Raw genomic sequence first — 26,123 nt, 5'->3', positions numbered from 1 at the left:
TGTAGTAAATGCCTACTATGTTCTGTGTGCTGAAGCAAAGCAAGAATTTCATTGTCCTATCAGGGACACATGTCAATAAACTCACTTGAACTTGGTCTTTGTTTCAACCATCTAGCGACAGCAGAGTGGCATATTGGTAGACTTGTTGCCTTACAGTGCTAGAGGCCTGAGTTCAATCCTGACCCCAGGTTTTGTTTGTGTGGAGTTTGTACATTCTCCCTGGCACTGCGTGGGTTTCCTCCCACATTCCAAAGACGTACAGGTTTATAAGTTCATTTGGCTTCTGTAAATTGTAAATTGACCTTAATGTGTAGGATATTGCTAATCTACGGGGTTATCCCTGATCAGTGCGGACTTGTTGGGCTGAAGGACCTGTTTCCACACTGTAAGTCCAAAGATGAGAGTAAAGTCTAAATTTGCCTGTCAAAACCGGAAGGTACGAGCCGGCATGAGGGCGGCACGGTGGTGCAGTGGTAGTGTTGCTGCCTTACAGCGCTGGAGACCCGGGTTCAATCCCGACTATGGGTGCTGTTCTCACGGAGTTTGTACATTCTCCCCGTGACCTGCATGGGTTTTCTCCAAGATTCTTGGTTTTCTCCCACGCTCCAAAAGAAGTGCTGGTTTGTAGGTAAATTGGTTTGATAAATGTAAAAATTGTACCTAGTGTGTGTATTAATGTGCAGCGATTACACTGGGTTGGCATGGTCCCGGTGGGCTGAAGGGCCTGTTTCCGCGCTGTATCTCTAAACTAAAATCTCTAAACTAAAACCACCCCTCGCATATGTCTATGTATTACCTGCCATGGTGTCCTGCCCCTCCCATTTCCCAGCTTTCTTCTCTCTGTTGAAGGGTTTCGATCTGAAACGCCACCTATCCATGTTTTTCACAGATGGTGCCTGACGTGTTGAGGTACTCCAGCATTTTGTCCCGTTTGTATCCTTAACCAGCAGTTTCAGTTTCAGCTCCGTTTAGTATATTGTCACGTGTACTGTGGTACAGATAAAAGCTTTTGTTGCGTGCTAACCAGTCAGCGGAATGACAAAACATGATTACAATCGATCCATCTGCATCAGAAATTCTTTGTTTCTGCAGTAAGGATTTTAATAAGAGTATGACGGATGAGTAGGTTAACCTATGATGAGCGTTTGTCGGCGCTGGGCCTGTACTCGTTTAGAAAGAAGAGGGGGAACCTCATTGAAACATACAGAATAGTGAAAGGCTTGGATAGAGTGGATGTGGAGAGGATGTTTCCATTAGTGGGAGAGTCTAGGACTAGAGGTAATCGCCTTAGAATTAAAGGATGTTCTTTTAGGAAGGAGATGAGGAGAAATTGATTTAGTTAGTGGGTGGAATTCTTTGCCACAGAAGGCTGTGGAGGCAAAGTCAGTGGATATTTTTAAGGCAGAGATAGATAGGTTTTTGATTAGTATGGATGTCAGAGTGGAATTCTCTGCCACAGAAGGCAGTGGAGGCCAATTTACTGGATGTTTTAAAGAGGGAGTTAGATTTAGCTCTTAGGGATAATGGAAACAAGGGATATGGGGAGAAAGCAGAAACGGGGTACTGATTTTGGATGAACAACCATGATCATGTTGAATGGCGGCGCTGGCTCGAAGGGCTGAATGGCCTACTCCTACACCTATTGTTTATGTTTCTATGCAATGGGGAGAAGGCAAGAGAATGGTGTGCGGAGGGAGAGATAGATCAGCCATGATTGAATAGCGGAGTAGACAATGGGCTAAATGGCCTAATTCTACCCTATCACTTATGACCTAAAGAAACAGCAATAGTTAAACACATACAATCTCGGACAAAATTCATTCTTGGGGTCACCTGTTCACCCTCTTCCAGTAAGATAAAAGCAAGTGTCAATGTGCCGACCCATTGTTCTGTGGAATGAGCAGATTGGTGTAATGAGCCTTGGCGATTTTTTAGGCAATTGCCGGCGACTGTCATAGTCGTAACTGGTCGCTGAAAGACTGGCGACAACTTACGTCATCCTGGCGACAGCCTACGGCTGCACCTACGTCAGGAGAAGTCAAGCTACGCTCATTGTTGAAAATTTAGCGGTAACCAGAGAGACGCTACAACTTTTTGCACGACTGAGGAGACTACTCCCGGCGACCACATGTGGCGACAAACTAGTCGTCTGTAGTTGCCTAAAAAATTGCCTAAATGGGACAGGCCCATTACAGTCCAAAGCAGATTCTGCTGGAAACCTCAGACTGGAGAATTGCCAAGAGCGGGAAGAGAAAACTGCACTGTGTTTGCCTGGAAACATCCTTGTGTTACTCCTCGAGCTACATAAGAACAATGGTAACCAGGGTCTGACGATGAGCCTGTGATACATGCACTCACCAGGAAGGGAAGTCACAGATCAAGAGTGTTTGGCACATGCACCGAAAACGGAACAATGACTTTCTTTTGCTGCAGCTTTACTGGCCCATCAACACAACAACGCAACAAATAAATACGCAAGAAACTAATTAAATCAGTAATCAGTACTACTAGGTAACTAGACCATAATTGTGCAAAACCTGAGTAAATAGTGCAACCATTGATTGATTGAAAGAAACAGCATGGACAGAGTCCAAACTAAACATCATTCACAAATTGAAGAAGGGTCTCGACCCGAAACGTCACCCATTCCTTATCTCCAGATAAGCTGCCTGTCCTGCTGAGTTACTCCAGCATTTTGTGTCTTCCTTCGATCACATAATTCACACTAGTTCTATGTTATCCCACTCGCACATCCACTCCCTGCACACTTGGAGCTATTTACACCCACAAATCTGCATGTCCATGGGAGGTGGGAGGAAACTGGAGCTTCCTGAAGAGACCCACATGGACACAGGGAGAGCACGCAAACGCCACATGATGTCACCCGTTGGGATCGAACCCTGCCTCTGGCACTGTGAGACAGCAGCTCTACTGCGTCACTGAGCCACCCCGCCAAACCACAACAAATCCGGACATCACAAAGAGTTTCTTTTCCATCAACAAATTAAGCTGTTGGATAATGCAGAACATTAACCACAACCCTAACTCAGCAACAAGGTGGTTGCTAAAGTAGGGTTTGCCAGGAAAAAGTAACATCAAAGCACTTCAACTCTCCCACCCATTCCTGGGATGTCAGGACTGTCTTATGAAGAAAGACTGGATAGACTTGGTTTATACTCTCTAGAATTTAGAAGATTGAGAGGGGATCTTATAGAAACTTACAAAAATTCTTAAGGGGTTGGACAGGCTAGATGCAGGAAGATTGTTCCCGATGTTAGGGAAGTCCAGGACAAGGGGTCACAGCTTAAGGATGAAGGGGAAATCCTTTAAAACCGAGATGAGAAGAACTTTTTTCACACAGAGAGTGGTGAATCTCTGGAATTCTCTGCCACAGAGGGTAGTTGAGGCCAGTTCATTGGCTATATTTAAGAGGGAGTTAGATGTGGCCCTTGTGGCTAAGGGGATCAGGGGGTATGGAGAGAAGGCAGGTACGGGATACCGAGTTGGATGATCAGCCATGATCATATTGAATGGCGGTGCAGGCTCGAAGGGACAAATGGCCTACTCCTGCACCTAATTTCTATGTTTCTATGTTTCTATTCCAAATCTGTCCTGGGCCTCCTCCATGGTCAGAGTGAGTCCCTGCAAATTGGAGGAGCAGCACCTCGTATTTCGCTTGGGTAGTTTACACCCCAGCGGTATGAACATTGACTTCTCCAATTTCAGGTGGTCCTTGCTTTCTCCCTCCTTCGCCTCCCCTTCCTAGCTCTCCCACAGCCTACTGTCTCCGCCTCTTCCTTTCTCTTACCGCCCCCTCCCCCCCCCCCTCGTCTGACCTAACATCAGGCTGAAGAAGGGTCTCGACCCGAAACGTCACCTATTCCTTCACCCCATAGATGCTGCCTCACCCGTTGAGTTTCTCCAGCATTTTTGTCTACCTTCAATCAATGAAGTTATTTTTATGTCACAGATGGTGTTAAAGGAGAGTTTTATTAATGTATTTATTTATGCGATTCTCCATTTTAGTAATACAATCATTTTTAATTTTGGATGAGCAGTTTAAACAAGCTGACAAAATTCTTTAATACATGCAGGTACTGGGAGATATAAGGAGAAACAATGTTGGCAGTGTAAAATAAAACCAGAAAACACTGATTGCATGGAATAAATCTAGCACTAGGTGGTGATATATATCAGTAGCATTCAAATGTTCATAAGTTATGAAGTCACATTCAGGTGAATGTTCGGTTTTAGTGCTCAATTGAAATTCAAATTAATTTATCCATTCATGGTAGGTGCTATTTTGTTTTGTAAGTTGAGAGGGGAAGATTTTATAGGAACCTGAGATGCAACTTTTTCATACGGTGGGCGGTGAGCCAAATGCGGGCAGGTGAGACGTGTAGATAGAGCATCTTGGCTGGCATAGGGAAGTTGGGCCAAAGGGCCTGTTTCCATGCTGTATGGCTCAATGACTGATTCTGCTTCCATAAAATAAGGAAATTGATAACCTTGGTGTAAGGCGATGTCACATTCAATTTGGAGATTATGGTACGTTAGACACAAAATGCTGGGGTTATTCAATGGGTCAGGCAGCATCTCCAGGGAGAAGAAATAGATGACGTTTTTAGTCGAGACCCTTCATCGGACTCAGGACTCTCGTCAGAGAGAGGAGAAGAACTTCTTCAAATCAGCATATCTTGAGGAGATTTCGCAGTGGAGCAGACAAAATGTGTAAGAAGGAACTGCAGATGCTGGTTTACACCGAAGATAGACACAAAAAGCTGGGGTAACGCAACAAGTCAGGCAGCGTCTCTGGTGAGAAGGAATAGGTGACATTTTGGGTCATGACCTATGGCCCAACTCATCCATGCCAACAAGGAATCCCATCTAAACTAATCCCATTTGGCCCATATCCCTCTAAACCTTCCCCATCCATGTACCTGTCCAAATACATGATTAACTATTTCCTCTGGCAGCTCCTTCCATATATACACCACTCTCTGTGCAAAATTGTCTCTCAATATTTAATATTTCACCTCTCACCTTAAACATATGCCTTCTAGTTCTTGATTTCACCTATCCTGAGAAAAATACAGTACATTCACCCTGTCTATTCCCCTCAAAAATATATACATCTCTGTAAGATCACCTCTCAGTGTTCTGTGCTCCAAGGGATAAAGTCCAGGCATTCCCAACCTCTCATATAATATAACCATATAACAATTACAGAACGGAAACAGGCCATCTCGACCCTTCTAGTCCGTGCCGAACACGTATTCTCCCCTAGTCCCATATACCTGCGCTCAGACCATAACCCTCCATTCCTTTCTCGTCCATATAACTATCCAATTTATTTTTAAATGATAAAAATGAACCTGCCTCCACCACCTCCACTGGAAGCTCATTCCACACAGCCACCACTCTCTGAGTAAAGAAGTTCCCCCTCATGTTACCCCTAAACTTCTGTCCCTTAATTCTCAAGTCATGTCCCCTTATTTGCATCTTCCCTACTCTCAGTGGGAAAAGCTTATCCACGTCAACTCTGTTATCCTTGTAGCTCAGACACTTAAGTCGTAGATTCATAAAGTCGTAGATTCATAGTCATAGAGCAAGAAAAAAGGCCTTTCGGCCCAACTTGCCCACATCAACCAGCATGTCCCACCTACACTAATCCCACCTGTCTGTGTTTGGTCCATTTCCCTCTGAACCTGTCATCCATGTACCTGTCTAAATGTTACATATGATAGCCCGTGCCTCAACTACCTTCGCCGGCAATGTGCCATACATCCATCACCCTTTGTGTAAAAAAGTTACCTCTGAAGTTCCCATTTAATCTTTCCTCACTCACCTTAAGCCTGTCCTCTGCCTCTTGATTCTCCCTCCTCTGAGCAAAAGACTATGTGTTTACCCGATCTATTCCTTTCATGATTTTGTACACCTCTATAAGATCACCCCTCATCCTCTTGCACTCCCAGGAATAAAGCCCTAGCCTGCTCAACCTCTCCCGATAGCTTGAGTCCTGGCAACATCCTGGTAACCCTTTCAAGGTTGATATTTCCTATAACATGATGACCAAAACTACACACAATACTCTAAAAGTGGCATCACCCCAATGTCTTATATAAATGTAACATGACCTCCCAACTTTCATAGTCCTGTAAAACCCTTGTCATTCTTCTCTGTACTCCATCCACGACATGTCTTGCATGTATCCACACGTTTAAGTGGGGTCTGAGATCCAATATTAGGTCTGTTTCTGCCCCCCCTGCTCCAACATCAAAATTGCTCCACTTTGTTCCTTCAAACCAACATAAACAAATTGTTGACTAAATGTTTTCAAATGTTGACAAATGTTGACAAAACCTCTGAGGGTGAACAAAGTCATTAATGTTTCCCATGACACGGAAGGAGACCGTTTATCATGTTGAATCAATGCTGGCTCTCAGACGAAGACTTGGGCAGTCATGGTGGCACAGCGGTAGAGTTGCTGCCTTACAGTGAAGGCAGCACAGGAGACCCGGGCTGGATCCTGACTAAGGGTGCTGTCTGTACGGAGTTTGCACGCTCTCCCCGTGAGCTGCGTGGGTTTTCTCTGAGTTCTTCGGTTTCCTTCCACATTCCAAAGATGTACAGGTTTGTAGGTTAATTGGCTTGGTAAATGTAAAAATTGTCACTTGTTGGTATAGGATGGTGTTAATGTGCGGGGATTACTGGTCGGTGCAGACCCGGTGGGCCTAAGGGCCTGTTTCCATGCTGTATCTCTAAACTAAAATCTGGGCTGGAAGTTTGCAACCTTCACCTGGTCCGCCCTGTTTCAACGAATGCAATCAACCTGGCGTGCATGTTTACAATTACACAGGACTAGATGCTAAAAGTCCAAAGTGCCAAATATCATGACTCCCGATGGTGATGGGAGCCTTCTGCACTCACCTATGCTCCTCCGATGTTGAGAAAGGCTGGGCAGACACGTCATTGGGGTTATCAAGTGGGCACCTACTTTCATCGACGTTTCGCTGACTGAACCCACAACGTCTCCAGTAGGCTCAGTGGTGCATTCTGGCGTCCCATAACCACCCCCCCTCTGTATCTGTCTAGTCGGTTATTTGGGAGACCAAATGGCGTCTTTCCTCTTCAGCCAGACCCACTGGCTACCCGTGATATTTCTTTGATGGTCTGGCGTACGGCTTGTCCGCTGATCCCCAGGTCCTTTATCAGTCTTAAGGTTGCCACAAATCCTCGACATCCAACTTCTACCGGGCAGATCTTAGCTCTCCAGCCCCGCTGTTCTGCCTCCGCTACAAGCTCTGTATATCGCAGTTTCTTTCTTTCGAAGGCTTCCTGCACAGCATCCTGCCAAGGGACTGCGAGCTCCACAAAATACATCATGCGCTGCGAGTTTGACCTGAGCACAAGATCAGGCCTCAAGTCAGTGATGGCTATCTCTGATGGAACTGTAAGCCGTTGGTCCACATCAAATAAGATCCAATAGAACAAGTTGGCCTACAACTTTAGGCTGTGCACGCCATACGTAAGAAGAAGAAGAAGAAGAAACTAAAATCTAAGCTAAACCTTAAACCCTGCTTCTCCATCTATTTCTCGGTAACCCTTTTCCTTCTAATGTGGCATTAAACAACCACCCTCTACTCCAGGGAAATTGGTAGTGGCCAATTAATCCTACTAGCTGACATCTTTGGGGTGTGGGAGGCAACTGGAGCACCCAGAGGGAACCCCCAGAGTCACAAGTAGAGTGTACACAATGTATACATTCTGTACCAGTGGCTGTATAGCTTTAGTTTAGATTTGTATAGATACAGCATGGAAACTGGCCCTTCAGCCCACCGAGTCCGCATCAACCAACGATCACCTGTACACTAGTTCTATTCTACACATTAGGGACAATTTACAGAAGTCAATTAACCTCCAATCCTGCACGTCTTTGGAATGCGGGAAGAAACCCGGAGGCACCCGGAAAAAACCCATGTGGTCACAGGGAGATCGTACAAACTCCACACAGACAGATTCCGTAGTCAGGATCGAATACGGGTCACTGGCGCTGTGAGGCAGCAACTCTACCGCTGAGCCACTGTGCCGCACAAATTGAATTGCATTGCTGGAGCTGTGAGGCAGAAGCTCTACCTACTAGGTCACGAGGCCAGTCTTTTTGCACAAAACTTCAGAAATTACAAGTCTAACTCCAGTCAAATGTGTTCAGTCATAAGAGTTTTTCAGTTGCTATTTACCATAATGATTTGAACTATGCCAACTATAGCCCAGCTTCTCTTTCAGTCAATTCTTAAACATGCTTTCCTTTGGTATCACTGCCTTACCCTTGGATGTGCCTGGCCATTAGTTGCTGCAGTTTCAGGCAGCAGGTGGGTTGGTTTGGTCAAACATTTGCTGGCTCATGATGAAAAGTGACTACCAGACAGGTGCCTCAGTTCAAGGTTTTTCCACAAAAAAAGCACATTTGCTGCACAGCAGAGAATTGATCATTAATCCAGGTTGTGGTAAATATTCAACTGACTTATCCCGTTCAGAATGCACTCACTCATTGGATCAACGGCAGTGCCTAACTGTTAAAATTTAACTTCTGATTTCAACATCCCGATTGAGCAATGAGTGAAGGTATTGTGTTCACGGTGACTGTGAAATGCTAAAAATAAACTCCCCTCATATTTCTACCTGCATGCCCGCCTTTCCAGTCCGATTCCTAAAATCCTCGCGCATCAGTGACCCACCCCACTTTCCTTGGCCCAATCACAAATCCATTCATGCTTCCCTTCAAGAGTCAAGACAAGTCACTTTTATTTCTATAGCACATTTAAAAAACAACTCTCGTTGGCCAAAGTGTTTTACATTGGTGGAGGTACTAACGTTATACAACAGTGGTTCATAGATTAAGTACATACATAAATACATACATATAGCCCTCCCTCAGAGGACGTCCAGAAAGGCTTGAGAGTAGAGATGAGTTTCAAGTCTCGACTTAAAAGAGTCGATGGAGGGGGCAGTTCTGGTGGGAAGAGGGATGCTGTTCCACAGTCTAGGAGCTGCAACCACAAAGGCGCGGTCGCCCCTGAGCTTATGCCTAGATGTTCAGTAACCCCAAGTCGGCCGATCTGAGGGACCTGGGGGTGGTGTGGTGGGTAAGCAGACTTTTGATGTAGTAGGTGGGGACAAGCCCATTAAGGGCTTTGTAGACATAAAGAAGGATCTTGAAATTTATTCGGAACCGCACAGGGAGCCAGTGGAGAGAGGCCAGGATCGGGGTGATGTGGTCCCTTTTTCGGGTGCCCGTCAGGAGTCTCGCTGCGGTGTTTTGTACCAGTTGCAGGCGGGACAGGGAAGATTAGCTGATGCCAGTGTAAAGGGAGTTGCAGTAATCGAGGTGGGAGGAGATAAATGTGTGGATGATCTTTTTGAGGTCGTCAAACTGGAGGAATTGTTTTATTTTAGCTATTGTACTAAGCTGAAAGAAGCTAGCTTTTACCGCTGCATTGACTTGTTTGTCAAATTTCAACACTGAGTTAAATATCACGCCAAGGTTATTGACGTGAGGTTTGAGTAGTGGGATAAGGCATCCAAGGCTGCCTGCTATCGTTTTGATTGAGTCCAAGGGGCCGAGAAGGATGACCTCAGACTTACTCTCGTTTAGTTGGAGGAAGTTCTGGGCCATCCAACACTTTATATCCTCGAGGCAGTGGATACGGTTATGTAGATTTGATTGGTTGTTGGGCTTCAGGGGGAGATAGAGTTGTGTATCGTCTGCATAGCAATGGAAGGAAATGCCATGTCTTTGAATGACTTGGCCTAAGGGGAGCATATACAGGGAGAAGAGAATGGGGTCCAAGGATGGAACCTTGTGGAACCCCACAGCAGAGATTAGCTGAGGAGGAGAAAGAGTTGCCTATGTTTGTAGAGAAACTCCTACTTTTGAGGTAGGAGATGAACCAGCTCAGGGCAGTGCCATCAATACCAACCCCGTACCGGAGACGGTCAATTAGTATGGTGTGGTCGACAGTATCAAATGCTGCGCTGAGGTCGAGAAGGAGCAGGATTGCACTGGTTTAGTTCAAAGTCATTCTCTAACTGTACACTTCGTGCTAGAATAACTTATCGTGGTGGTGGTTTTAAAAATTTGAGATCAAACACTGGTGTGGATTTTGTAACAAGGAGAATGACGAGACATTGATTGCGATCAAAGAGTAAATTTGACAGTAACTTGTGACTGTTGACGTAACTACTTGTCTAAAAGCCGTGTGATAACGGTACTGAGCTGTGGGATTAATGTTAAACATCAAAACTACACCGTGGGAAGTTGCAGTCTTCTTTGTGCTCAAGGATGATTTCTGCTTAGATACACACAAAATGCAGGAGTAACTCAGCGGGTGAGGCAGCATCTCTGGAGAGAAGGAATGGGTGACGTTTCGGGTCGAGACCCTTCTTCAGACTGAGAGGTAGAGGAGAGTCCCCAGCATCTGCAGTTCCTTCCCACTAATTTCTACTTAGGCTTTGTGGGCTCTAAGGAGCACAATGTGGAAACTGCAGACGCTTCCACAGTGATCAAAAGGGCCAGTGGGTGGATGGGTGGTTTGTGAATTGAAGTGCTGCCTCTGAAGTTCATGAAGGGTTTAGTTTAGATTAGTTTAGTTGGGTTTGGAGAGGCAGTGCGAAACAGGCCCTTCAGCCCACCGAGTCCGCGCCGACCAGCGATCCCCGCATATCAACACTATCCTACACATACAAGGGACAATTTTACATTTACCAAGCCAATGAACCAACATCCTTGTACGGCTTTGGATTGACCCGGGTCTCCGGCGCTGCAAGCGCTGTAAAGCGGCCACTCTACCGCTGCGCCACCGTACTGCTCTGATTTGTGTGTGCTTCAGATGAATGGCCTTGAGGTGCTTAATACCACCCTGGATACTTTGCCTCGACTTTCAGTGGCCATGGGGAATGCTTCCCACGAGTCAGTGGGAACATTGCATTTCTTCAAGGAAGCTGTGGGCACATCATTGAATCTCTTTATCTATCCACTTGGTATTTTTTTCTGATGAGAATAGGCTGTTTCGGGAGTGTGGTGTGAGGCATGCAAATGATGTATGTTTGGCCTGACCAACGTAGCTACTGGTAACTGCATATAATTTAGCCTCAAAGCTGTGCATGTTGGCCTGGAAGAACCTGATGACATTGACCCACTGATTTAGCGGAGGCAGCATTAGTGGTATATTCCCAGTACCGTGAAGTGCCTCCTATAGGTAATCCAGGTCTCGGATGCATAAAGGAGAGCAGGGATCCCTGCTGCCAGCTAGACCATGTCTTGTGCCTATTCTGAGATCTCGGTCTTCAAGTCACAGAGGCATAGGGCCATAGAGTGATACAGCGTGAAAACAGGCACTTTGGCCCAACTTGCCCACACCGGCCAACATGTCCCAGCTACACTAGTCCCACCTGTCTGCATTTGGCCCATATCACTCCATACCTGTCCTATTCATGTACCTGTCTAACTGCTTCTTAAACATCGGGATAGTTCCTGCCTCAACTACCTCCTCTGGCAGCTTGGTCCATACACCCACCACCCTTTGTGGGGAAAAAGTTACCCCTCAGATTCCTATTATATCTTTTCCCCTTCACCTTAAACCTATGTCCTCCGGTCCTCGATTCACATACTCTGGGCAAGAGACTCTGTGCATCTATCCAATCAATTCCTCTCATGATCTATTTCCATCATGATTTCATACACAATTAGCTGCCAAGGCAGTGGATATTTTTAAGGCAGAGATAGATAGATTCTTGATCAGTACAGGTGTCAGAGGTTATGGGGAGAAGGCAGGAGAATAGGGTTCGGAGGGAGAGATGGATCAGCCATGATTGAATGGTGGAGTATACTTGATGGACATCAAAGGGAAAATACTCCACCGATTTCAGTGGTGCCTTGGACAAAGGAAAATGGAGATCAATAATCCTAATCCCAGGACTTCACTGACAAATTTCTGTAGGAAAGTGTATCTTCAGTGGCTTCATCAAACGGATAAGCACAAATGTTTTCTGATGACAGCATACTGTTCAATTCTATTTGCAACACCTCTGGAAAAGAATTGTATTGGTTTTGGTACATGCTTGCAAGGCCCAGTTAATGTTCAGTCATAGAATGATGTGCCATGTAGAGTCATGCCACAAATGTGTCGGGCAGTGATGACCTCTAACATGATAGAGTCTAACCACCTGCCCTACACTCTGATGGTCTCCCACCATCAACATCCAGAGGGTTGGGGAGGTCACCATTGACCACAAATTTGTTTGGACCTCTCATGGAGATAGAAACAAAATGCTGGAGTAACTCAGCGGGACAGGCAGCATCTCTGCAGAGAAGGAATGGGTGGCGTTTTGGTTCGAGATTCCTTCTTCAGGCTATTGTGGCTCTAAAAGCCGATTAGAGACTGGGTAGCCCATGTTGAATGTCTCACTTCACTTCACGAAACCAAATCCTTTCCGTTATGGGCCTGTCCCGCATGTCGCCCGCCGGGGTGTTGCCTGTATGGTTGAGTAGTCTCCTCAGTCGCCCAAAGAGTCGTAGTGTCTTTCTGGTCGCTGCTGAACTTTCAACAGGTTGAAAATTTCGAAGACTTGCAATGACCTATGATGGGTGCCGGATGTCACCAAAAAAGTCGCATAAGTGGGACAGGCCCATTATCCAAAAAACACAGGTCAGGAGTGCGATGGAATACTATCCCCTTGACTGCATGAGTGTGGAGCCAACAGCATTCAAGAGACTCAATACCTTTCAGGCCAATACAGTCAATGTGGCTGTCACACTTTCCATTGTCCCAGATATTCATTCACTGTGCATTGTGGCTGCAGTGTATGTTGTTCGTATAATATATTGCATTTACTCCCAGTGACTACATCAACAGTACTCATCAAACCTCCAGCCTATCCCACCAAGCAAGTAGAAGGAACCCTGCACTATCTCCCAATGTCCTCAGACCTTCTGTCCATCCGCTGTCCCCACCCTGACAATAGGGCAGCACAGTGGCGCAGTTGGTACTGTTGCTTCTGTGCCAGAGACCCGGGCATGATCCTGGCCTCCAGTGCTATCTATGCGGAGGTTGAACGTTCTCCCTGTGACCATTTAGGCTTCTTATGGGTGCTGCGGTTTCTTCCAACATCCTAAAGACATGCAATTTGTAAGTTAGTTGGGCTCTGTAAAAATGACCCCTGATGTGTTGTATGTGGATGATCAATGGGATAACAAAGAAAGAGTGTGACTGGGTAATCAGTGGGCAGCTTGGATCCACATTGTCTCTAAACTAAACTCTCCAAACTAAACTAATATGTAAGACACAAAAAGTTGGAGAAACTCAGAGAGAGAGAAGGAATAGGTGATGTTTCGGGTCGAGACCCTTCTTCAGTTCAGTTTAGTTTATTGTCACATGTATCAAGGTACAGTGAAAAGCTTTTGTTGCAAGCTAACCAGTCAGTGGATCTACATTCGATCCATTCACAGTGTACACATACATGATAAGGGAATAAAGTTTAGTGCAAGATACTGCAGTAAAGTCTGAAAGGAGAGCAGGGATACTGCAGTAAAGAAGATAGCCTGCGATTACCAGTGAGGTAGATAGTAGTTCAAGACGACTCTCCAGTTGCAGAAGGATGGTTCAGTTGCCTGATAACAGCTGGAAAGAAACTGTCCCTGCATCTGGAGGTGTGCATTTTCACACTTCTATACCTTTTGCCCAATGGGAGAGGGGAGAAGAGGGGGTGGCCAGGGTGCATCTCATCCTTGATTATGCTGCTGGACTTCTTCAGACAGTCGGCAGAAGGGTCTCGACCTGAAACATCACCCATTCCTTTCCTCCAGCGATGCTGCCTGTCCCACTGAGTCACTCCAGCTTTTTGTGTCTATCTTCAGTTTTAAACCAGCATCTGAGGTTCCTTCCTAAACTGTGTAAGAAAGAACTGCAGATGCTGGTTAAAATCGAAGGTAGACACAAAATGCTGGAGGAACTCACCGGGACAGGCAGCATCTCTGGAGAGAAAGAATGGGTGACGTTTCGGGTTGACACCCTTCTTCAGACTGATGTCAGGGGAGGGGCGGGACAGAGATAGGATGTAGTCGGAGACAGTAAGACTGGTGGTAGAACTGGGGAAGGGGATGGGGAGAGAAAGCAAGGGCTATCTGAAGTCAGAGAAGTCAATGTTCGTACCGCTGGGGTGTAAACTATCAAAGCGAAATATGAGGTGCTGTTCCTCCAATTTGTGCTGGGCCTCACTCTGACAATGGAGGAGGCCCAGGACAGAAAGGGAAGATTGGGAATGGGAGGGGGAGTTGAAGTGCTGAGCCACCGAGAGGTCAGGTAAGTTAAGACAGACTAAGCGGAGGTGTTCAGTGAAACGATCTCCAAGCCTGCGCTTGGTCTCACCGATGTGCAGGCATTGATATCTAGAACAGCGGATACAGTAGGTGAGGTTGGAGGTGGTGCAAGTGAACCTCTGCCTTACCTGGAAAGACTGTTTGAGTCCTTGGTTGTAGTCGAGGGGGGAGGTAAAGGGACAGGTGTTGCATCTCCTGCGGTTGCAGGGGAAAGTACCCGGGGAGGGGGTGGTTTGGGTGGGAAGGGACGAGTTGACCAGGGAGTTTCAGAGGGAACAGTCTCTACGGATAGCCGAAAGGGGTGGAGATGGAAAGATGTGGCCAGTAGTCGGATCCCGTTGGAGATGGCGAAAATGTTGGAGGATTTCATTTCATTATATGTTGTATGCAACGGCTGGAAGGTGAGGACAAGGAGGACGCTGTCCTTGTTACGAATGGGGGGAAGGGGGAATAAGAGCGGAGCTGCGGGATATCGAGGAGACCCTAGTGAGAGCCTCATCTATAATGGATGCGGGGAACCTCCGTTCCCTAAAGAATGAGACACAGATGCGGTGTAGACGGAGAAATTGGGATAGAGTCTTTACAGGAAGCAGGGTTTGAAGAAACTAATTCTAAACTATACTAATATTTTCCTAAACTAATATTCCTAAAATAATGTTCCTGACTGTCACCCCAATATTGAGTATAGAAGCTGGGATGTAATGTTAAAATTGTACAAGGCATTGGTGAGACCAAATCTGGAGTATGGTGTACAATTTTGGTCGCCCAATTATAGGAAGGATGTCAACAAAATAGAGAGAGTACAGAGGAGATTTACTAGAATGTTGCCTGGGTTTCAACAACTAAGTTACAGAGATAGGTTGAATAAGTTAGGTCTTTATTCTCTGGAGCGCAGAAGGTTAAGGGGGGCCTTGATAGAGGTCTTTAAAATGATGAGAGGGATAGACAGAGTTGATGTGAAGGTGCGTGAAGCCAACAGTTGTGAACCTGGGTTTTAGGATGGACAGTGACTTTAAATTAGATCACCAAATATGCGCGGTGGTTAAGTCCAGCTTATTTCACCTAAGGAAGCTGGCGAAGGTGAAGCCCATTCTCGAGCGGCAGCATTTTGAGACAGTAATCCATGCCTTTATTACATCTAGGCTGGATTACTGTAACGCGCTCTATTTTGGTGTTGCTCGTTCTTCACTGGCTCGTCTCCAGTTGGTTCAGAATGCTGCTGCTCGCCTTTTAACAGGGACTCGAAAGAGGGAGCACATATCGCCAATTCTGGCCTCCCTACACTGGCTCCCGGTGCACTTTCGGGTTCATTTTAAGTTACTGTTATTTGTTTTTAAATCTCTGAATGGGCTCGCCCCGCCTTACCTCTCTGAGCTGCTCCACCCATACACTCCTGCCCGGTCCCTCAGGTCAGCTGGTCAGCTGCTCCTGGAGGTACCGAGGTCTAGTCGGAGGCTCAGAGGGGATAGAGCCTTCTCTGTTGCTGCTCCGGCACTCTGGAACACCCTGCCGCTGCACATCAGACAGGCCCCCTCACTGTCCATCTTCAAATCCAGTGTTAAAACGCATTTGTACTCCCTGGCTTTTGACCATGCCTGAGGCTTTGCTTCTGTTTGTGGTGTTTTTGATGTTTCTTTATTTTACATGTCTTTTCCTACTATTTCTTTTGATTGTTATTTTTGGTGTGTATTAACTTTTTTGTCAATGATTAGTGATGTACAGCACTTTGTTGCAGCTATGTTTGTTTTTAAAGTGCTCTATAAATAAAATTATTATTATTATTATTATTATGTGGACAAGCTTTTCCCTTTGAGAATAGGGAAGATTCAAACAAGAGGGCATGACTTCAGAAGTTTAGGGGTAATATGAGGGGGAACTTCTTTACTCAGAGAGTGGTAGCGGTGTGGAATAAGCTTCCAGTGGTAGTGGTGTCGGCAGGTTCATTGGTATCATTTAAAAATAAATTGGATAGGCATATGGATGAGAAGGGAATGGAGGGTTATGGTGTGAATGCAGGCAGGTGGGAAAAAAAGTTGTTCGGCACGGACTTGTAGGGCCGAGATGGCCTGTTTCCGTGCTGTATGGTTATATGGTTAATATCAGTGAGTTGCTCAGAATCTTCTTCCAGCAGCCACCCCTTCCATAACTTGATCTCTCCACCTTATACATTCCTCTCTCTATCTAGAGCAGTTCCCAGGCCTGAAAACTGCTCCCCGTTGCGCCAGAATCATGCTGTCCTTGCCCCAGTGCAGTCTCCACACACTTCCCCTACGGACCGCACTCTCTGAACTGTTTATAGATTTTGGAGGTGAGGCAACAAGCCTCATGCACAACTGCACAGGTAACCCACAAGTAACATGTTTTAAATGAGCTTTATGTTTGTTTGATAATTTATCAATGTCACACTTCAGTGGCTAAGCCAGAACATTGTGCATCTCACCTCCAATAACCTTCCTGCGGGAGTGAAGCTGATCTTCAGGACTAAAGGGAAATAGGTGACTATGATGACCATACTCCTGACCCAAGTTTACCCTCCCTGAGCAGTTGAGCTGTAATTTGATGCCTACTCAAGAGGCAGTACTGTAGATTGGTTATTCCACACTAACCAGTCGTGGTGCTTTATTAGTAGAAACTCCGCTTACCACATGGTTTATATTATCATAACCCAGCTCGTGCTGCCAGTCTAATCATTGTCACACTGCTGTAACAACATGCTGAAGTGTACTGTAAAGGGCCTGTGCCACTGTGGGGACCTAATTTGCGTGTTTAGAAGAGGTTGTGCTCACCACAAACTCGCAGCATGGTCGACACATGGTCCTAGGAGGTCACTGTAATGCCCCTGTCCCACTTAGGAAACCTGAACGGAAACCTCTGGAGACGTTGTGCCCCACCCAAGGTTTCCATGCGGTTCCCGGAGGTTTTTGTCAGTCTCCCTAATGGTCGAAAGTAGTTTCCGCTTCTTCTATGTTCCGGCGATTATTTCAAAAAATTCAAAACTGGCCACAACTAAGACTAGGTTGCCGTTTTTAAAAATCGGTAATTTTTTAGTTGAAGCCGGTTGAGATGCTAGTTGAAGGTGGTTGCCGGAGGTTGCAGGTAGTGGAAGCAGGTAGGGAGACTGACAAACACTTCCGGGAAACGCACGGAAACCTTGGGTGGGGCGTAAAGTCTCCAGAGGTTTCCGTTCAGGTTTCCTACGTGGGACAGGGGCATAACTCTCATTCATGTTCGAGAGAAGTTCCCGCATACTCGTAGCCTCAGTTTGGTCGAAGACATTTTTCAACATGCTGAAATTTTTTCCGTGAGTAAAAAGTGATTGGCATGGTTCTTTTGAACTCGTAGTGCAGTGGTAATGGGGTCGCCATGTAGTTATTGGTAGTTGAGATAACCATAGCCAATTTCCTTTGCTGATCGGGCATTGGCTCATTGGGGAACCAAGGAAAACCGACTGGTAATGTTAAATGCCCGCTAAACTTTATTAAAAGTTGTCTGTTGAGGGGAGACACTTGACCCTTTGATGCCCATAGTCTTCAATTTTCTCAAGGATTTTTTTTTTGTTCAATAATGTAACACTGAAAGGCATTGGTGGTTACGTGACATTTTCTAATTGAATCAGCACAGTTCAGTTTCAGTTTAGTTTATTGTCACGTGCACTGAGGCGCAGTGCAAAGCTTTTGTTGCATGCTAACCAGTCAGCGGAAAGACAATCCATGATTACAATCGAGCCATTCACAGTGTATCGACACATGGTAAGGGAATAACATTTAGTGCAAGATAAAGCCAGTAAAATCCAATCAAAGATAGTCCGAGGGTCACCGATGAGGTAGATAGTAGTTCAGCACAGCTCTCTGGTTGTGGTAGAATGATTCAGTTGCCTGATAACAGCTGGGTGGAAACTATCCCTGAAACTGGAGGTGTGCGTTTTTATACTTCTGTACCTTTTGCCTGATGGGAGAGGGGAGAAGGAGTGGCCAGGGTGCGACTCGTCCTTGATTATGCTGCTGGCCTTGCCGAGGCAGCACGAGGTATAAATAGAGTCAATATAACGGAGGTTGGTTTGTGTGATGGCTGGTCTGCGTCACAATTTGCTGCAATTTCTTGCGGATATTGGATGGAACTGTTCCCAAACCAGCTATCGAAGCAACAGGCACACAATACATTTGTGGTCATTCAGAGCTTAAGGAAATTTGCCATTTTTTTAAATAAAACATTTTCATTTCGATATTCTATTTCAGCTCTTGAGCAATTGCAGCTTAGTCTGCTAACCAATGAAATTCTGCACTGTTGGAGGTTCCACATAATCACTGATTTCATTTTATTTCTGATAAAATAACCACAGCTCACAATTTTAAGGCAACGTGTCAAAAGTTAAACATCCCTAGGCAATTCTGCTTCATAAAAATTGACATGCAGCCAAAATAATCTATCAAACAGTGGCATGTTATAGAAAATAGTAGTAGTTTAGTTTAGTTTAGTTTAGTGATACTGCACGGAAACAGGCCCTTTCGGCCCACCAGGTCCGCGCCGACTAGCGATCCCCGCACATGAACACTATACCCACTAGGGACAATTTAAAATAATACCAAGCCAATTAACCTACATACCTGTACGTCTTTGGAGTGTGGGAGGAAACCGAACTCGGAGAAAACCCACGCAGGCCACGGGGCGAACATACAAACTCCGTGCAGACAACACTCGTAGTCAGGATCGAACCGGGGTCTCTGGTGCTGTATTCGCTGGAAGTCAGCAACTCTACCGCTGTGCCGCTGTTCCACCGAAGTGATTGAGAGATTTATGGCAGGCTATTCAGAGCTGAAGCTCCAGATCTCAGCCAATGTGTTCTGGCAAACAACACTGAGTTTACCAGAAATGTAGCTGTTTAAATCATCTGTGTTAAATATATGCAAGTAGGTCTGTTCATCATCTCGTCCCTCTAAGATCAGTCAGGTAGCCACAAAAACCTGGAGTAACTCAGCAGGATAGAGGATAGGCAGCATCTCTAGAGAGAAGGAATGGGTGACTTTTTGGGTCGAGGTTAGGAATAAGGGAATCGAGAGATATAGGCGATGATGTAGAGAGATAAAGAACAATGAAGGAAAGATATGCAAAGAGTAAGGATGATAAAGGAAACAAGTCATTGTTAGCTGTTAGTTAGATTAAAGTGAGAAGCTAGTGCAACTTGGGTGGGGGAGGGATAGAGAGAGAGAGGGAATGCAGGGGCTACCTGAAGTGAGATAAATCAATCTTCACACCACTGGGCTGTAGTTTTAAACCAGCATCTGCAGTTCTTTCCTACACATCAGTCAGATAGCTACAGCACAAAGGTCATAACACAAAGGTCATAGACTGTTCCAATCATGAAGAATGCCATTAAAGCACATGACATTAAATCAAATGCTTTAATGTTTTGTCATTAAACACAAATGCATTAATAAACAACTAAACACGGATTTAAACTTTCCTGAAGAACCAGAGAGGAAATTAGAAGTTTTGAATTACAGTGGACTGCATGTTTAGAAGGTAGAATATTATTAAATGGAATTCTCTGCCACGGAATGTAGTTGAGGCCAGTTCATTGGCTATATTTAAGAGGGAGTTAGATGTGGCCCTTGTGGCTAAGGGGATCAGGGGGTATGGAGAGAAGGCAGGTACAGGATACTGAGTTGGATGACCAGCCATGATCATATTGAATGGTGGTGCAGGCTCGAAGGGCCGAATGGCCTACTCCTGCACCTATTTTCTATGTTTCGATGTTTCTATGTTAAATGTTGAATGAGAATTAGATACGCTAGATTGTAAAAGTACCGGAATCTAAGGAGTGAATGGGGGTGTTGAAGAATTGGATTGTAAGAAGATGAGATACAGACATGATAATCCAAATGTCATTTGGGATTGTAGGATTGCAAGGTTTCATTAAAGAAATAAATATTCTTAAAATACACGGATGGCATGGTGGCATGGCGGTAGAGTTGTTGCTTTATCAATTAAATACTAAAATAATTCCATTATTAAACCAATATTGAGCAACGTGTCACCAAACAGTGACAGAATTGCTGATAGGCCAGTGATTTCTTTCATTAGTGGTTCTAGCTAGCATTATTCATCACGTAGCTTAGTTTAGTTTAGAGAAATGTCGCGGAAACAGACACCGGGTCCATGCTGACCAGTGATCCCTGCACGCTAGCACTATCCTATACATTATAGACAATTTACAATTTTACCAAGCCAATAACCAACAAACCTGTATGTCTTTGCACTGTGCAAGGAAACTGGAGCACCCGGAGAAAAGACACATGGTCATGGGAAGAACGTACAAATACCGTACAGACAGCATCTGTAGTCAGCAAGCCCAGTGCAGCAATTTCATCCAAAATCATACATTGACTACTTTGTTAAAATTTGATATATGACATGATATTATATAATATGACATTATTTATCCCAGGAGAGAAATTGTTGACTAATTAATTGATTTTCTTGTTTCTGATTATGAACCTAATATATCGCAGGTATAGCAGGTATATATAATTTCTCATCAACAAAGTATTTACTATAATATATATTCAAATATAATTTAACACAAAACAAAGCATGTCTGAACATTTCTTGCTATATCTCCTAAAAACATTAATGGCTATCACAATCCTACAATATAAAGATACACATACAAATACATCAGTTTAGTTATAAATCCGACCTTTCATAATTTAGAATTTCATTTTTTTAATATATAACTGTGGCCTTTATACATCACCAGAGATCAATAAGGTGTTAATCATGAATTTTGAAACTACTTCCAAGAGTTGAACAAATACAAAATGCTGGAGTAACTCAGCGGGTTAGGCAGCATCTCGGGAGAAAATGGAATAGCTGACGTTTCGGGTCGAGACCCGCTTCAGACTTCAAGTTCAAGTTCAAGTTCACATTTATTTGTCACATGCACCAATTAAGGTACAGTGAAATTGAGTTACCATGCAGCCATACAATCAAAGATAACACAATACACAATAGAATAGAATTTAACCGTCTGAGAGTCGCAAGGGTCTCGACCCAAAATGCCACATTCATTTTCTCCTGAGATGCAGTCTGACCCGTTGAGTTACTCCGGAATTTTGTGTCTATTCTCGGTGTAAACCAACATCTGCAGTTCCTTCCTACACAATATATACAAAGCAGCTTAGAACAATTATATTATGTTTATTTTAAATCATGGTTAACTTTATAAAATCTAGTGATCTACTCTCGTATCATGCAGCAGCTCTCTGTTATTATGTAACATTCATCAGTAGATTTAGGACGACTGTTTCTTATGGTACACAAACAATTTAGTCAACAGTTGAAGTAAGTGGTTTTTCTTCAGGCTGCCTTCGTATTTGAGGAGAGGGGCAAGGCACCACTGGGATCAAATGTCAGCGAAATTATCTGCACCATTAATGCCAGGCTAGGGTTGGATAAACAATGAGGTGAATGCAGAATACCTGAAGGAGTGAATAGGGTCTCCACCCAAAACATCACCCATTCCTTCTATCCAGAAATGCTGCCTGTCCCGCTGAGTTTCTCCAACATTTTGTGCCTACTTGAAGGGGTGAGACTACGCTACTCCAGAAATTCTCAAATGAACAAATATTTTCAGTGCAATGAAGATTTCACTTCACTTAATGTGTAGCATATGTAAGTGTAATGCCACTGTACGATGGACTTGACCATGTGTGAATTGTTAGTTACATTTGCAGTCTGGGAAAACCTCAAATAAATCCGAAACACCTTTGAAAGTTCTTGACGATTCCTGTGCATTGCCCCGCACACTGTGAGTTAATTTACAACTGTGTCGCTGCATAATCGTCATATAGCTTCAGTAAAATTAATTGTGATTCAATTCAAGTGAGGGATGTGGACCACGAGAAATAATACTGGCATTTCACAACCCAGGTCTGTGCAAATACAGACTAACTGGTTGACAAGAGCTGACCTATATCATTCAGATGCATCACACACACTAATCTGCAGCCTGGAGTCTGGGTTTCCTGTAAATTTCCAGCAACAAGTTACTGATGTACAGAAAGAAAGTTCATTAAATATTTACCAGTGAAAATATTTTCTTACTGTTCGAGGTATTCTGCGGACAATCTTTACGGGCTATGTGTGGAGAGCATCTTACCTCCTGGGCACTTTCCATGTCATTACTTGCAAACTGAAGCACGTTCATTTTGCTTGACTGCTGTTGCCATGGTAGTACATTCCTCGTGCTACAGTAATAGATGAGTTAATCCACTTGAGATTGGAAAAGGTCCTCCTCATCAAAGTATATTGGTTGCCATCAAACTACAAATACTTCAGTTCATAGCTGGCTGTAGGTTCAGAGCTTAAATGGAAGCTTACAGAGTTGGTACGAGTCCCAAAGAAACTTGAACTTCCAAAGCAGCAAAGAGGGATTTGAAACTTCGGGTGTGAAAGCAGAGAGTTCCTGTCCTGGATCCTGTTTCCACAGTCAAATGTTTCCTGAACAGTCCAAGTTGTTCTATTCTGGAAAAAAAATGGATTCTGTCATTAAAGCAAATTTGGAATGGAACAAAGGTTTAGAATATCAATGACTCACACAATACCTGATGGTTTCCTCTGTTTTAAAATCTGTGGTGAAATATCACCGGAGCCTATAGACTGCTGGTTCACAAATGTTGGTTCAAAGTATTATGAATACAGCTGTCACAATATTAATAACAGTAAGCTTTTCCCAACGTGACATTTAGTGAGGGTTGTCTTGCCCAACAACTGATAACAAGTGATTTATAAGAAAGACCCTTTCATGGGAATCCTTTCGAACATCTAAAAACGTTTTCATGGGATTTTGTGTTTACAAAATGACCTTTATCTGGTTTCTGCTGTTTCCTTATCTCAGCGACAACCTTGCGAGAAACAGGAAGGAAACAGCATCGACTACGTCATGGCAAACCAGAAACTGCAAACAAACGCTCTCCATAGGCTTGCATGAGAAATACAAGGCTTCTAGTTCAGAGTGGAAAATAAGTCACTGATTCATTTAACTTTCAATTCTTTTCATAACTTTCCTTTGGTGTGAAAGTTTTGGCTGAAGTTGTTCTGGGTTGCAATCTGTGAAAAGGTCCATGATTTTAGATGTTGTTGTTAACTCAGACAAACATTTCAAGTCACAATATATGAAGCCATTCAACAACTCTGTGACTGTGCAACCTGTTAACGTCAAATGATTGTATCAGGTGTGAGAGAGGAAACACTTTTTCTCACAGAGAGTTGTTAGTCTGTGGAATTCTCTGCCTCAGAGGGCGGTGGAGGCCGGTTCTCTGGATGCTTCCAAGAGAGAGCTAGATAAGGCTCTTAAAAATAGCGGAGCAGGAGGTATGGGGAGAAGGCAGGAACGGGGTATTGATTGGGTTTGATCAGCCATGATCACATTGAACCACATCGAAGGGCCGAATGGCCTACTCCTGCACCTATTGTTTGTCGTCTATTGTCTATTGTCTATTGATATTAAAGTGGATGCAATGATATAAAGACCTTGTGTTTTACAGACACACATCCTAGAAGCTGGCAGGTAAGACCGATTAGTTTAGTTTAGTTTAGAGGTACAGTTCGGAAACAGGCCCTTCGGCCCTCCTAACCTACGCTGACCAGCGATCCACACACTTAGGCACTATCCTACACACTAGGAGCAGTTCACAAGTGAAGCCAATTAACCTACTAACCTGAAGGTAAACAGAAGTCAATGTTCATAGCACTGGGGTGTAAACTACCCAAGCGAAATATGAGGTAGACAAAAATGCTGGAGAAACTCAGCGGGTGAGGCAGCATTTATGGAACGAAGGAAATAGGCAATGTTTCAGGTCGAGACCCTTCTTCAGACCCGAAACATTGCCTGTTTCCTTCACTCCATAGATGCTGCCTCACCCGCTGAGTTTCTCCAGCATTTTTGTCAACCTTCGATTTTCCAGCATCTGCAGTTCCTTCTTAAACTAGCGAAATATAAGGTGCTGTTCCTCCAATTTGCGCTGGGCCTCATTCTGACAATGGAGGAGCCACTGGGAGATCAGGTAAGTTAAGACGGACTGAGCGGAGGTGTTCAGCGAAACGATCGCTGAGCCTGCGCTTGGTCTCGCCAATGTAGAGAAGTTGACACCTGGAACAGTGGATACAGTAGATGAGGTTGGAGGAGGTGCAAGTGAACCTCTGCCTCACCTGGAAAGACTGTTTGGGTCCTTGGATGGAGTCACGGGGGGAGGTGAAGTGACAGGTGTTGCATCTCCTGCGGTTGCAGGGGAAAGTACTCGGGGAGGGGGTGGTTTGGGTGGGAAGGGACGAGTTGACCAGGGAGTTGCGGAGGGAACGGTCTCTGCGGATAGCAGAAAGTGGTGGAGACGGGAAGATGGGGCCAGTAGTGGGGTCCCGTTGGAGGTGGCGAAAATGCTGGAGGATTATATGCTGTATGCGACGGCTGATGGGGTGGAAGGTGAGGACAAGGAGGAGTTTGTCCTTGTTACGAATGGGGAGAGGGGGAGTAAGAGCGGAGCTGCGAGATATCGAGGAGACCCTAGTGAGAGCCTCATCTATAATGGAAGAGGGGAACCCCCATTTCCTAAAGAATGAGGACATCTCCGATGCTCTGGTATGGAACACCTCATTCTTGGCGCAGGTTTGATTTGATTTGATTTGATTCAACTTTATTGTCATTGCACAAATACAAGTACAGGTACAATGAAATGCAGTTTGGCATCTATTCAGAGTGCAAGTAGTAAAAATACTGGTTAAAACAATAGTGCAATGTGGATGAATTAAACTAGTACATAGGCAAATAAATATATACAGATAAAAGAGTATAAAAGATAGCTAGCGTTGGGCCTGTGAGTTCAGCAGGGTAATGGTATTTTGGAAAAAGCCTGGTGAAATCTAGAAACCGGTAGAGAGATGTCGGAGATGGTCCAAGTGAATTGGATTGCAGGATGGAAATTAGTGGTGAAGTTGATGAAGTCAGTAATTTCTATCCTGCACTCAAATTCACTTGGGCCATCTCCGACATCTCCTATCTAGACCTCACTGTCTCCATCACAGGAAACAGACTAGTGGCTGACATCTACTACAAACCTACTGACTTGTACCTCATATTTCGCTTGGGTAATTTACAGCACCTTATATTTCGCTTGGGTAGTTTACACCCCAGCGGTATGAACATTGACTTCTCTAACTTCATATAGCTCTTGCTTTCTCTCACCCCTTCTCCTTTCAAGTTCTCCCACTAGTCTTACTGTCTCCGCCTACATTCTATCTTTGTCCCGCCCCCTCCCCTGAAATCAGTCTGAAGAAGGGTCTCGACACGAAACGTCGCCCATTCCTTCTCTCCAGAGATGCTGCCTCACCCACTGAGTTAATCCACCATTTTGTGTCTACCTTCAATTTAAACCAGCATCTGCAGTTCTTTCTTACATAAACCTACTAACCTGTATGTCTTTGGAAAGTGGGAGGAAACTGGAGCACCCTTGGGAAAACCCATGTGGTCATGAGGAGAATAGACAACCTCCGTACAGACAGCACCTTTAGTCAGGATCGAACCCGGGTCACTGGCGCTGTAAGGCAGCAACTTTACCGCTGCACAACCATGCTGTCCCCTTGATAAGAAATAAATATGATCTTAGGCATTATGAATAGAAGCGTTGAGTACCAACGTATGGCAGTTGTGGTAAATATTTATAAATCACTTTTTAGACTATTAAGATTATTA

General features: G+C 44.6%; 1 protein-coding gene across 6 annotated transcripts in view; it reads right to left on the bottom strand.

The window, feature by feature from the left end:
• LOC129715020 (ETS-related transcription factor Elf-1-like) overlaps positions 1–26,123 on the bottom strand; it is a 139,563-nt gene that overhangs the window by 79,855 nt on the left and 33,585 nt on the right. For 3 of the 6 annotated variants that reach the window (XM_055664835.1, XM_055664836.1, XM_055664834.1), the window contains exon 2: positions 22,461–22,900. In XM_055664835.1, the coding sequence (XP_055520810.1) occupies positions 22,461–22,583 (123 nt within the window). In that variant the 5' untranslated portion in view covers positions 22,584–22,900. The remainder of the gene's footprint in view (positions 1–22,460; positions 22,901–26,123) is intronic. The other 3 variants (XM_055664838.1, XM_055664841.1, XM_055664839.1) reach the window with 2 other exon arrangements.

This window comes from Leucoraja erinacea, chromosome 47 (assembly GCF_028641065.1).
Source record: "Leucoraja erinacea ecotype New England chromosome 47, Leri_hhj_1, whole genome shotgun sequence".
In the NCBI taxonomy this organism is placed as follows: domain Eukaryota; kingdom Metazoa; phylum Chordata; class Chondrichthyes; order Rajiformes; family Rajidae; genus Leucoraja; species Leucoraja erinaceus.
This window is presented reverse-complemented; position numbering and strand designations above follow the sequence as displayed.